Source organism: Acinonyx jubatus, chromosome A1 (genome assembly GCF_027475565.1).
Source record: "Acinonyx jubatus isolate Ajub_Pintada_27869175 chromosome A1, VMU_Ajub_asm_v1.0, whole genome shotgun sequence".
Taxonomy (NCBI): Eukaryota; Metazoa; Chordata; class Mammalia; order Carnivora; family Felidae; genus Acinonyx; species Acinonyx jubatus.
The window spans coordinates 134,290,935-134,303,625 of NC_069380.1; the positions used below are offsets into that span (position 1 = coordinate 134,290,935).

At 36.7% G+C, this 12,691-nt stretch overlaps 1 protein-coding gene across 5 annotated transcripts in view; it reads left to right on the forward strand.

Annotated features, from left to right (window-relative positions):
- RAD17 (RAD17 checkpoint clamp loader component) overlaps positions 1–12,691 on the forward strand; it is a 38,852-nt gene that overhangs the window by 7,577 nt on the left and 18,584 nt on the right. For all 5 annotated transcript variants that reach the window (XM_053223576.1, XM_053223590.1, XM_053223583.1 and 2 more), the window contains 5 exons: positions 1,966–2,122; positions 3,046–3,182; positions 3,990–4,042; positions 4,123–4,248; positions 4,341–4,410. In XM_053223576.1, the coding sequence (XP_053079551.1) occupies positions 1,966–2,122; positions 3,046–3,182; positions 3,990–4,042; positions 4,123–4,248; positions 4,341–4,410 (543 nt within the window). The remainder of the gene's footprint in view (positions 1–1,965; positions 2,123–3,045; positions 3,183–3,989; positions 4,043–4,122; positions 4,249–4,340; positions 4,411–12,691) is intronic.

Consider the following 12,691-nt stretch of genomic DNA (forward strand, 5'->3'; position numbering starts at 1 on the left):
ATTTATTATAAGTACTTCAAATATCTGCTGAATTTAATTTTTCAGGGCAGCATCTTTCCTTCAAAATATGGTAAAACTATTACAATGTGATGAAAATGTATATAGGGGATATAGTCAATAATTAATAACTTTGTATGGTGAAATGATAAGTAGACTTATAGTCATCATTTTATAGTGTATAAAAATATCAAATCATGTGTACACTTGAAACTAATAGGTTATGTCATTTATACTTCAATAAAAAAAGAAAAAACTCTATTTTAGGTGATGGGAACATTAACACACAAGTCTTTATGCTTTAGTGTTCTACCTACCTCCCACTTCTCTTACTGGAAAGAAAGCTTTTGCTATGTGGCTGTGCTCACTGTGTCAAAAAACAAGACACTTAAATTTATTACATAAGAAAAATACATGGGTGCCCATGTTGATCTTCCTCTTCTTTTTTTAAAAGTAATCTGCTTGATGGTAGTCAGTTCTCATTACTTACATTAGGCATGTCCTGTAAAGTTACTAGAAACAGTTAGCGAATACTGAACCATAGTTCCTGAGAGAAATAAGTAGTTAGGTTCCTGCAGAATCTTCCTCTGGCCATATTTACATCAAGTCATCAATATATAACCTTGTTTTGTATTTGTTTTGGTTTAAAGACACCATATTTAACATATATATATATATATATATATATATATATATACACACACACATACATATATATATATATTTACACTTTTTTTTTTTAATGCTTATTCATTATTGAGAGACAGAGAAAGATAGAGCTCCAGCACGGGAGGGGCAGAGAGAGGGGAAGACAAAGAATCCAAAGCAGACTCCAGGCTCTGAGCTGTCAGCACAGAGCCTGACGCAGGGCTTGAACTCAAAAACCACGAGATCATGACCTGAGCTGAAGTCAGATGCTTAACCGACTGAGCCACCTAGGTGCCCCATATTTTTCAATCATTAAAATCATGGCCAATAGATAGCACTATAATTAATGCACTTATTTGTTTTAAAAAATGGGACTGGGGGCGCCTGGGTGGCTCAGTCGGTTAAGCGTCTGACTTCAGCTCAGGTCATGATCTCACGGTCCGTGAGTTCGAGCCCCGCATTGGGCTCTGTGCTGATGGCTCAGAGCCTGGAGCCTGCTTCCGATTCTGTGTCTCCCTCTCTCTCTGCCCCTCCCCCGTTCATGCTCTGTCTCTCTCTGTCTCAAAAATAAATAAATGTTAAAAAAAAATTAAAAAAATAAAATAAAAAATGGGACTGGTTCTCTTCTGGGGCCAAGTACAAGAGCCCTTTTTATACTAGTTAGTAAAGGTAAACAGTTGAGTAAGGATTACAGTCCACCAGGGGATTAGGAAATCTTCCCCTGATATTTTTTTAGATTTAACTTTTTTATCAGATTGATAATATGAGGAGATATTACTATGACCTACAACCTCTAGTCTGTCTTTAGAGTTCTAATTCTGGAAAAGATGTTTCTTAATACACATTTCTTAAAAAATTTGATATCCAAACGAAGATCTTCCATAAGAATATTATACTTATTTAATACTAAAGTGTATAATTGAAAGAGAGGTTTGTATTAAGATTGGGTTTTTGAATTCAGGTAACCTCTAAAAATATTTGTTTCAGCCATTACCTGCTCAATCTAATTGACATTTAGTTGTTTTAATTTAGCTGCTAAGTAGACCTTAGTAGGGACATAATGCAAGAATGGAAGAATTATCAGAAGCTATACTTAAATTTTAGGAAAAAGACTATCTTATTTTATAGTCATAAAATACTTATGATTTATTTTATACAGTTGGTATAATCCAGATAGCATCATTGTAAAATTTAGTCACTTTATACCAGGAATTTAGTAAATATTATAGAAGTAATTAATATTTAGAAAGAAAATTCAAACAAAATAACTAGCATTCCAGGTGATTTTGATTTTTTATTAATGTTTGTATTTGGTTTTAGGGTGGATCTGTTTTATTAATAACAGGTCCTCCTGGATGTGGGAAAACAACAACTCTAAAAATACTATCAAAGGAGCATGGTATTCAAGTACAAGAGTGGATCAATCCAATTTTACCAGACTTCCAAAAAGATGATTTCAAGGAGATCTTTAATTCTGGTAAGATTTGCTGTGAAGGTAGTGGAAAAAGTCTATGTTTAAAGGAGGTTTGAAACTCCCCATCTGGGGTGCCTGGGTGGCTCAGTCGGTTCAGTGTCCGACTTCGGCACAGGTCATGATCTGATGGTTTGTAAGTTCGAGCCCCGCGTCGGGCTCTGTGCTGACAGCTCAGAGCCTGGAGCCTGTTTCGGATTCTGTGTCTCTCTCTCTCTGCTTCTCCCCTGCTCATGCTCTGTCTCTTTCTCTCAAAATAAATAAATAAACATTAAAAAAAATTAAAAAAAAAAAAAAGAAAGAAAGAAACTCCCCATCTATATTCTTGAGATTCCCAAGATTTTTGGGTATATGTTTTTAGAAGAAATTATGTGTTGTCACTCGTATGCTAGATTGACATCTGACCACTATTAATAACTTCATAAAATAAGAATAGCAATCAAATGAAACCATATGAGAGCATTTTCTTTGATACTTCCCAGTTTTAGAGAGTAGTAATTTCAAGAGAAGAGGGGAAAGTTGACTCCAGTAGAGGAGAATGGGATTGTTTGAGGATTAAGTCTGATCAATTGATTCATAGCACACTCATTTGGAGTGTCTTCATTTTACAGGCAAAGACATAAATGTTTTTACCAGTTGGGTGACTATTATACTGACAGCTGTATTCTGAAGTTATTTAATTCCATATTACATTCATTGGTATAGAAAATTCACTGTGGTCCATGATGAGTCTTGTCTTTTGAAATGTGTATCTTATTTTGAATTTGAACAGTTTTGCCTAATTAGAAAAAAATCTACAATTTTGTGAGCTCCTTCAGGTATATGTGAATGTATTCAGTAACATATATATGTATGTTAAGTACATATGTGTGATGCTGATGTGTGCATAATTTGTTGAGAGTAAAAATGTTGAATGTGTTTTCTTTCAGAATCAAGCTTCCAAGCATTTCCCTATCAATCTCAGATAACAGTTTTTAAAGAGTTTCTGCTAAGAGCAACAAAATATAACAAACTACAGATGCTTGGAGATGATCTGAGAACTGATAAGAGGATAATTCTGGTTGAAGTACGGACAAATTTTGAGATCCTACTAACTATTGAGTAAATAATTACAAGATATATCTTACTGATAGTGGCGTTAACTCTTTGCATAGTATTAATCGTGGTAAAATACAATGTAAAGGCTCTGTGATAGCAGAAACCTCAGGTCTTTTCCAGTAAACTTGAATAGAGTAGCTATCAGTTGATGAACTTTAGAATTTTAATGATGTAAGTGTGGAAAAAGCAAAAGAAATAATTTGAAGGGTGCCTGGGTGGCTCAGTCATTTGAGCATCTGACTCTTGATTTCGGCTCAGGTCATGATCTAGCAGTTCGTAAGTTCGAGCTCGGTATCCGGTCTGCGCCGACAGTGAAAAGCCTGCTTGGGATTCATTCTCTCTCTCTCTGTCTCTCTCTCTCTCACTCTCTCTCTCTCACTCTCTCTCTCTCTCTCTCTCTCTCTCTCTCTCTCTCCCTCCCTCTCTCTCCCTCCCTCCCTCTCCCTCCCTCCCTCTCCCTACCCCTCCCCTTCTCACTTTCTTTCTTGCAAAATAAATAAACTTAAAAAAAAAGGAAGGATTTTAGAAAGTGGTGTCTTAGTGAAAATACTGTAACTAGTAGTGACCTTAAGGAATTTGAACTGAAACTTGGGTTTCCCATTGATGCATTTTACTGGATAGGACATCAGCTTTTTCATGTTTTCCTTAATTTCTATAAAAGTTCTAGTTACAGTACGTTGAATAGGTGACATTTTTTCCTAATTTGGTAAATATAAATCTGAAAATTAATTTACACAAGAATAAAACTAAACTAGTATTTATCATTTTTCAATAGGATTTACCTAACCAGTTTTATCGAGATTCTCATACTTTACATGAAATTCTCAGGTGAGTTTCAGTGAAGTTTTCTCAAACTTTGAATTAAATGGAAATAGTTTAAATTTCAACATTGCTATACTTTATTTTAGGAAATATGTGCATACTGGTCGGTGTCCTCTAATATTTATAATCTCTGACAGTCTCGGTGGAGATAATAATCAAAGGTTACTGTTTCCCAAAGAAATTCAGGAAGAGTGTGCTATATCAAACATTAGGTAAGAATGAAATTCTTGTTATGCTCACATTCACAAGTTATATTTTTAGGTAATCATCTAACCCTTATCTTTCTTTATACAACTTTTGACAGTTTTAACCCTGTGGCACCAACAATTATGATGAAATTTCTTAATCGAATAGTGACCATGGAAGCTAATAAGGTAAATCTCTTTAAGAACTGATTAATCTGAATCTTACATTTTATTTATAGAAAGTGAAACTTGCAGAGTTAGAGACACATATTATTTCAGTTTTTAGAATTAAAATATTTTATTACATTTGTAAGGCCTGTCATTTTAGGAAAGGCAGGAAATAGTTTTAGAAATTCGGGGGTGCCTGGGTGGTTCATTCAGTTAAGCGTTTGACTCTTGATGTTGGCTCTGGTCTTGGTCTCAAGGTCATGAGTTCAAGCCCTTTGTTGGGCTCCACAGTGGGCGTGGAGCCTACTTAAAAAAAAGAATCTTTAACCTTTTTCTACTATTAAACCTCACTTTCTCTTTCATATTGAAGTAAATAGTTCTTTCCTTGGCTTAGTATTCTAAATTGTGTCGATTATCAAGAGACTGTTTCCTGGCATTTAGATACTTAGTCATCAACAGTCCAGCTCTACATTTGTCCTGTTGTCGGTTTTTTTTTTAATCTAACATTTTTATTGTGGTAAGAAACATAAAATTTACCATCTTAACCATCTATTTTCTGATATTATGGAATATACTTGACATATAACATTCATAAGTTTAAGGTATACAACACACTGATTTGATACACTTAACATATTGCAAAATGCTTACCACTGTGGCATTACACAATACCACCAAGTCGTGTCATTACCACTTCTTTTTTGTGGTGAGAACATTTCAGATCTACTCTCTTAGTACCTTTAAAATATTTAATACGGTGTTATTAACTATACCGTCTTAACCATTTTTAAGTGTACAGTTCAGTAGTATTAGATATATTAACGCTGTGGTGAAATGGCTGTTGTCATTTTTTTTTTAAATTAAAATTCTGTTTTTATTTGTGGAGTCACAGTTACATTTTTTTATTGTGTATACAGTTGCAATGTTAACTTGAATTATTCAATTCGTTAAAAGTGAGAGTTTAAGAACCAAGGAATTTCTGTGATTTAATGTTTTTCAATGACAAATAATGATGTTTTAACTGTAATTATAGTTTTATATTATTTGTATACCTTATCAAATAAAAACAGATGAGGTTTCATGGGAGCCAGTACCATGGTAGTTATTATTTAAATGGTAAATTGTTTTTTCCTTTTTAAAAAAAAAATTTTTTTTTAACGTTTATTTATTTTTGAGACAGAGAGAGACAGAGCATGAATGGGGGAGGGTCAGAGAGAGGGTGACACAGAATCTGAAACAGGCTCCAGGCTCTGAGTTGTCAGCACCGAGCCCGACGCGGGGCTTGAACTCACGGACCGCAAGATCATGACCTGAGCCGAAGTCGGACACTTAACCGACTGAGCCACCCAGGCACCCCTGTTTTTTCCTTTAAGGTACCGAATCAGTCAAATTAGTTTCATCAGCCAAACGATTGGTCTAGTGTGTAAAACTAAAGTTCAAATTTGTCCTTTGACCTTATTGATGAATTAATCATCAGTTGATTTTTTGACCTTTGAAGTTGACATTTGTAGTTCTGTGTGGTCTTAAAATCTCTATTTCTGGCACAATCCAGTGATTAAAATATTATGAAATCCTTGGGTACAGAACATTCAGCTCTTTTGAGCTATTATATTAAGAAGAAAATGTAAAATGTTAATAATATAATACCTGTTAATTTAGTGGTATGATTAGTAGACTTTAAGGTATTATTTAATGTTAACATTACTATCACTGCCATTATAAAAATAGTATGTATTAACTATTCCCAAACTTTATTACCATGCTTGTATCTATACAAACTATTTTAAACAGATTTATATTTCTTCCCTGTGGTTTTTATGGCTTTTAAACCAAAACCAGTGTTATTGACCAAAAGGACAATCTAAAATATTTGAAACTGTTGATTTGGCAGAATGAGCTTTGTTGGTGTGCAAATAAATATAAATGGAAAAAGAAAAACCTCCAGAAAAAAATTGGTGTAGACTTTTTTTTCTGTAAAATAAACTAACTTTCTGATGAGTTTGGGAACAAAAAATCAAATAAATCATTGGTTCCATATAAGAAAAGCTTCTTAAACTGGTTTGTATGTCTGTAAGGCAAGAGGAATTAACCTTTGCTTAGCCCCTGATCTGTGACATAAATTACTCCGAGTTATTTGTCTATGGAATTTTTCTTTTCTTTCTTTTTTTTGTCAAGGAAGTGATGTTTATTTTTTTTTTATTTTTATTTAAAAAAAAATTTTTTTTTCAACGTTTATTTATTTTTGGGACAGAGAGAGACAGAGCATGAACGGGGGAGGGGCAGAGAGAGAGGGAGACACAGAATCGGAAGCAGGCTCCAGGCTCCGAGCCATCAGCCCAGAGCCTGACGCGGGGCTCGAACTCACGGACCGCGAGATCGTGACCTGGCTGAAGTCGGACGCTTAACCGACTGCGCCACCCAGGCGCCCCTATTTTTTTAATTTATTATTTTGTTTTAAATTTACATCCAAAGTAGTTAGCATATAGTGCAACAATGATTTCAGGAGTAGATTCCTTAATGCCCCTTACCCATTTAGCCCATCCCCCCTCCCACAACCCCTCCAGTAACCCTCAGTTTGTTCTCCATATTTATGAGTCTCTTCTGTTTTGTCCCCCTCCCTGTTTTTATATTATTTTTGTTTCCCTTCCCTTAGGTTCATCTGTTTTGTCTCTAAAAGTCCTCATATGAGTGAAGTCCTATGATATTTGTCTTTCTCTGACTAATTTCGCTTAGCATAATACCCTAAGTTCCATCCACATAGTTGCAAATCGCAAGATTTCATTCTTTTTGATTGCCGAGTAATACTCCATTGTGTATATATTTCACATCTTCTTTATCCATTTATCCATCGATGGACATTTGGGCTCTTTCCATACTTTGGCTATTGTGGACAGTGCTGCTACAAACATGGGGGTGCATGTGTCCCTTCGAAACAGTACACCTGTATCTCTTGGATAAATGCCTACTAGTGCAATTGCTGGGTCTTAGGGTAGTTCTATTTTTAGTTTTTTGAGAAACCTCCATACTGTTTTCCAGAGTGGCTGCACCAGCTTGCATTCCCATGTTGTCATTTTTAATGCATCATTTTTTTCTATCTTTGACATCAACATTATGTTAAAATAAATTGATGGAACTTCTCCCAGCAGCATGGTTCTAGGGAGCCTACTACTACAAATCAACTAGATCTTAAATGAAACATAATAAATTCTTTTGCACCACTTGGATCATAGAAACTGAGGGAAATCTTCAAGAGAGAGGTTGCTTTGAGGATCAAACAAAAAAATGTATGTATGAAAAGCACTTAACTGAATAAGTAAAAACTATTAATAGTGAAAAATTATAGGCAGACTCCAATAATAGAGGGAGCAGTTATTATGATGAGGTGTCATGTCATTAATTAGTGTTTTGAGAATATTTAGTGATATGGGAAAATACAAATTAATGCATTTTAACTTAATGTCAAGTTAAAAATAATAAGGTGCAGGGGGCACCTGGGTGGCTCAGTCAGTTAAGTGTCTGACTTTGGCTCAGGTCATGATCTCACGGTTCATGGATTCGAGCCCCACATCAGGGTTTGTGCTGACAGCTCACAGCCTGTAGCCTCTTTTGGATTCTGTGTGTGTCTCTCTCTCTCTGCCCCTCCCCTGCTCATACTCTGTTTCTCTCAAAAGTAAACATTAAAATAATAATAACAGTAATAAGGTACAAAGTTATAATGCTAACAATAGAAATTATATATTTAGGGGCACCTGGGTGGCTCAGTTGGTTAAGCATCCAACTTTGGCTCAGGTCATGATCTCACACTCCATGAGTTCGAGCCCCACATCGGGCTCTGTGCTGACAGCTCAGAGCCTGGAGCCTGCTTCAGATTCTGTGTCTCCCTCTCTTTCTGCCCCTAACCACTCATGCGCTGTCTCTCTGTCTTAAAAATAAAATAAAACATTTTAAAAAAATGAAAAAAAAATTACATCTTCAGCTCTTAATATGCATCAGGCACTAAGCAAAGTATTGTTATATACCTGATCTTATTAAACCTCATCACAACTGTACAAAATTGGTACATAATCCCCATTTTATGGATGAAGAGACAGTTTTTGGGGGGAAATGACTTGCATAATATCTCACAACTATTAAGTATCAGATAGGTTTGAAGTTTTGTTCTCACTCCAGTTCACTGTGCTAAAACAAAATAATTTTCAATAACAGCAGAATGCATGTTATACTTACACCCATACATACTAGACGAAATGACATAAAAATGCTGAGTGTGGTTAGTTCTGGATGGTAGGATTACTTGTGTTTTTTTATGTCTTTTTGAAAATAAATCGACATTCTCTACTAGGAGCATAACTACAAATTATTATTTTTAAATACTTTATTTACTAAACATCAAGAACTAATAAAAATAGTCAACATATAGCACCTTACTGCATTAACTCAAAAAATTTTTTAAGACTAAATCATCAGGGGTACCTAGGTAGTTCAGTTGGTTAAGCATCCTACTTTGGCTCAGATCATTATCTCACGGTTTGTGAGTCCGAGCCCCGCATCGGGCTCTGTGCTGACACCTCAGAGCCTGGAGCCTGCTTTTGGATTCTGTCTCTCCCTCTCTCTCTCTCTCTCTCTCTCCCCCCCACTCCCCTGCTTGCACTCTGACTTTCTCTCTCTCAAAAATAAACATTAAAAAAAAAAAAAAAAAGACCAAATCATTAAATTGCAAATGGCATTCACTTTAATAAGTTGTGTTGGAATAGTAAAAAATATACCATGGGGGTGCCTAGGTGGCTCAGTTGGTTAAGCGTCCAGCTCTTGGTTTGGGCTCAGGTCGTGATCTCACAGTTTGTGAATTTGGCCCTCACATGGAGCTCTGTGCTGACAGTGTGGAGCCTGCTTGGGATCGTGTCTCTCCTTCTGTCTCCACTCCTCCCCCGTTTACTCATTCTCTCTCTCAAAAATAAATAAACTTTTTAAAAGAGAGAGATGGGGCGCCTGGGTGGCTCAGTCGGTTAGTGTCTGACTTTGACTCAGGTCAGGATCTTGCAGTTTGTGAGTTCGAGCCCCATGTCAAGCTCTGTGCTGACAGCTCAGAGCCTGGAGCCCGTTTCAGATTCTGTGTCTCCCTCTCTCTGCCCCTTTCCCGCTCATGCTCTGTCTGTCAAAAATGAAGAAACCTTAAAAAATTAAAAAAAAAAGATAACATGACTTTTTTGTTGTGTAGTTAACATGTTGTACTTTAAATAGTTGACCTGCAAGAATGTTAGAACTAGTATACTTGGGGCACCTGGGTGGCTCAGTTGGTTAAGTGTCTGACTTTGGCTCATGTCATGATCTCATAGCTCATGAATTTGAGCCCCACATCAGGTTCTGTGCTAACAGCTCAGAGCCTGGAGCCTTATTCAGATTCTGTGTTTCCTTCTCTCTCTGCCCTTCTCCCATTTGTGTTCTGTCTCTACCTCTTAAATATAAATAAAATTTTTTTTAAAAATTTAATTGTATTTAAGATTTTTTAATTTAGTTTTTATTTTTTTAAGTTTACTCATTTATTTTTGAGACAGTGAGTGAGCACAAGTGAGTGGGGGAGAGGCAGAGAGGAAGAGAGATACTCCCAAGCAGGCTCCCTGCTCAGGGTACAGTCTCACAAATCTGTGACATTATGACCTGAGACAAAGTCAAGAGTTGGACGCTTGACCGACTGAGCCACCTAGGTGCCTCAAGATTTTTTAAGTTGTCTCTACACCCATTGTGGGGCTCGAACTTACAAGCCCGAGATCAAGAGTCTCATGCTCTACTGACTGAGTCAACCAGGTGCACCTAAAACTAGTATACATTGAGTTTATTGTTGATACGTTACATCACAGGAGCAATAACCAGCACACTTCAAATCCTTCAAACTTTTATAAAATCAATTGTTAGGATGCTGTCTGGGGTCTCCAAAGATGATAATGATGTTATAGGAAGATTAAGAGTTTAATCTCTGGAATTCTGCACCTCAGTTAATTAAATTAAGAAAGAGTGTTGACATCGTTTTTATTAAATAATGTTTTATTTTTATTTTAGAGAGCTCGAGCAGGGGAGAGGCCCAGAGGGAAAGAAAGAAAGAATCCCAAATCCCAAGCAGGTTCCATGACCAGTGCCGAGCCTGACGCAGGGCTTGATCCCAGAACTCTGGGATCATGACCTGAGCTGAAATCAAGAGTCAGATGCTCAACCGACTGAGCCACCCAGGTGCCCCTAGTTATAAGAAAGAATGTTGAATATCTTAGGTTTTTTGTTTGGTTTTTTTTGAGTTTAAATAGATGTTTCTCTGTTTTTATAAGAAAAAAGGTCTTTAGTCTTTTCTGTATTATTAAGTATGTAAATTGTGATCACACATTTCAACCACAGTTGTATATGCAGAGTAATTAACATCCATGGTATTTCCTTCAACTACCAAGGATCATGATTTTAAATTATATTTCCTTTTTGGCAACTAATCCATACAAGAATTTTTCAAAAAGAAATACTCTTAAAATAATTTTAAATAAAATAAACGTATTCACAATAAAAATGAAGTTAATCTGGAAGAGAAATTCACAGGCATGAGCAAGAAAATTTTATAAAGGAATAATGAAGAGAGACTTGCTCTGTAGGTATTGGAGCATAATATAAAATTATACGTATCACACCTGCATAATATTGGCACAGTAATAGACAAAAAAGAATAAAATGAGAAGAAACACAGAAATAGATCAGTATGTGTAAATGGCAATTTTCTGTATAAGAAAGTAGTATTTTACGTTACTGGAGAAAGAGGAGACTATTAAAATTAAGTAGTATTTGCACAATTGGATATCCATATAGAAAGACATAAGGTTGTATCTTTATACTATGCACAAAAATAATTTTTAGGTAGACTGAAGTTCTGGGGTGCCTGGGTGGCTCAGTTGGTTGAGTGCCTGACTCTTGATTTTGGCTCAGGTCATGATCCCAAGGTTGTGGGATGGAGCCCCCCACATGGGGCTCTGGATTGAGTGTGGAGCCTACTTCAGATTCTCCCTCCCCCTCCCTCTCCCTTCCTCTCTCCTCCAATCCTCCTTTCCTCCTCTCCTCCTCTCCTCCTCTCTCTCCCTCTCTCCCTCTCTCCCTCTCCCTCTGTCCCTTTCTTGCATGTGCATGCCTCTCTCCCCTGCATCTCTCTCTCTAAAATAAAAGAAAAAGAAAAAATACTGACTTTGGTTTGGAGGAAAGTATTCCTAAGCAAGAAACAGAAGTCCTAAAAACACTGGATTTGCTTCAAAAAGCTTAGGAGAGGGGCTCCAGAGTGGCCCAATTGATTAAGCATCATACTTCGGCTCAGGTCATGATATCATGGTCCGTGAGTTCGAGCCCCGTGTCGGGCTCTGTTCTGACAGCTCAGAGCCTGGAGCCTGCTTCAGATTCTGTGTCTCCGTCTCTCTCTCTGTGCCTCCCCTGCTCATGCTCTGTCTCTCTCAAAAATAAACATTAAAAAAAAAAAAAGCACTTAGGAGATGACAGAAGGCATGATAACCTAAGTTAAAATACAAGCCTGGGAATGGAAGAAAATATTTGCAATTTATGTAACAGATAAAGCATTAACACCTGAATATAGTATGTATTATATATGTAACATATATACATGTAATACAACATATATTGTATGAATATATAAAATTATATATATATATATGTATATATAAATGCCTCCAAAAAAAGGTTAAGAACAGAGGCCAATACTCAGAGTACTACAAATAGCTAATAAACATGAGAGGTGTTGAACCCTACTAGTAATCAGAGAAATTAATATTTAAATATATTTTTAAATGTTTATTAATTTGTTTTGAGAGAGAAAGCATGAGTGTGGGAGGAGCAGAGAGAGAGAGAGGAAGAGAGACAATCCCAAGCAGACCCCACACTCTGCGCAGAGCCTGACACAGGATTTGATTCCACAGCTGTGAGATCATGACTTGAGCCAAAATCAAAATCAAGGAGCACCTAGGTGGCTCAGTCAGCTGAGTGTCTGACTTCAGGTCAGGTCATGACCTCATGGTTTGTGGGCTCGAGCCCCACGTTGGGCTCACTGCTGTTAGCCTATCAGTATAGAGCCCACTTTGGATCCTCTGTTCCCCTCTCTTTCTGACCCTCCCCCGCTTATGCTTTCTCTCAAAAAATAAAACATTTAAAAAATTTTAAAAATCAAAATCAAGAGTCGGATGCTTAACCGACCGAGCCACCCAGGTGCCCCAAAGAAATTCGTATTTAAACCAGATACCAGGGCGCCTGGGTGGCTCGGTCGGTTGAGCGT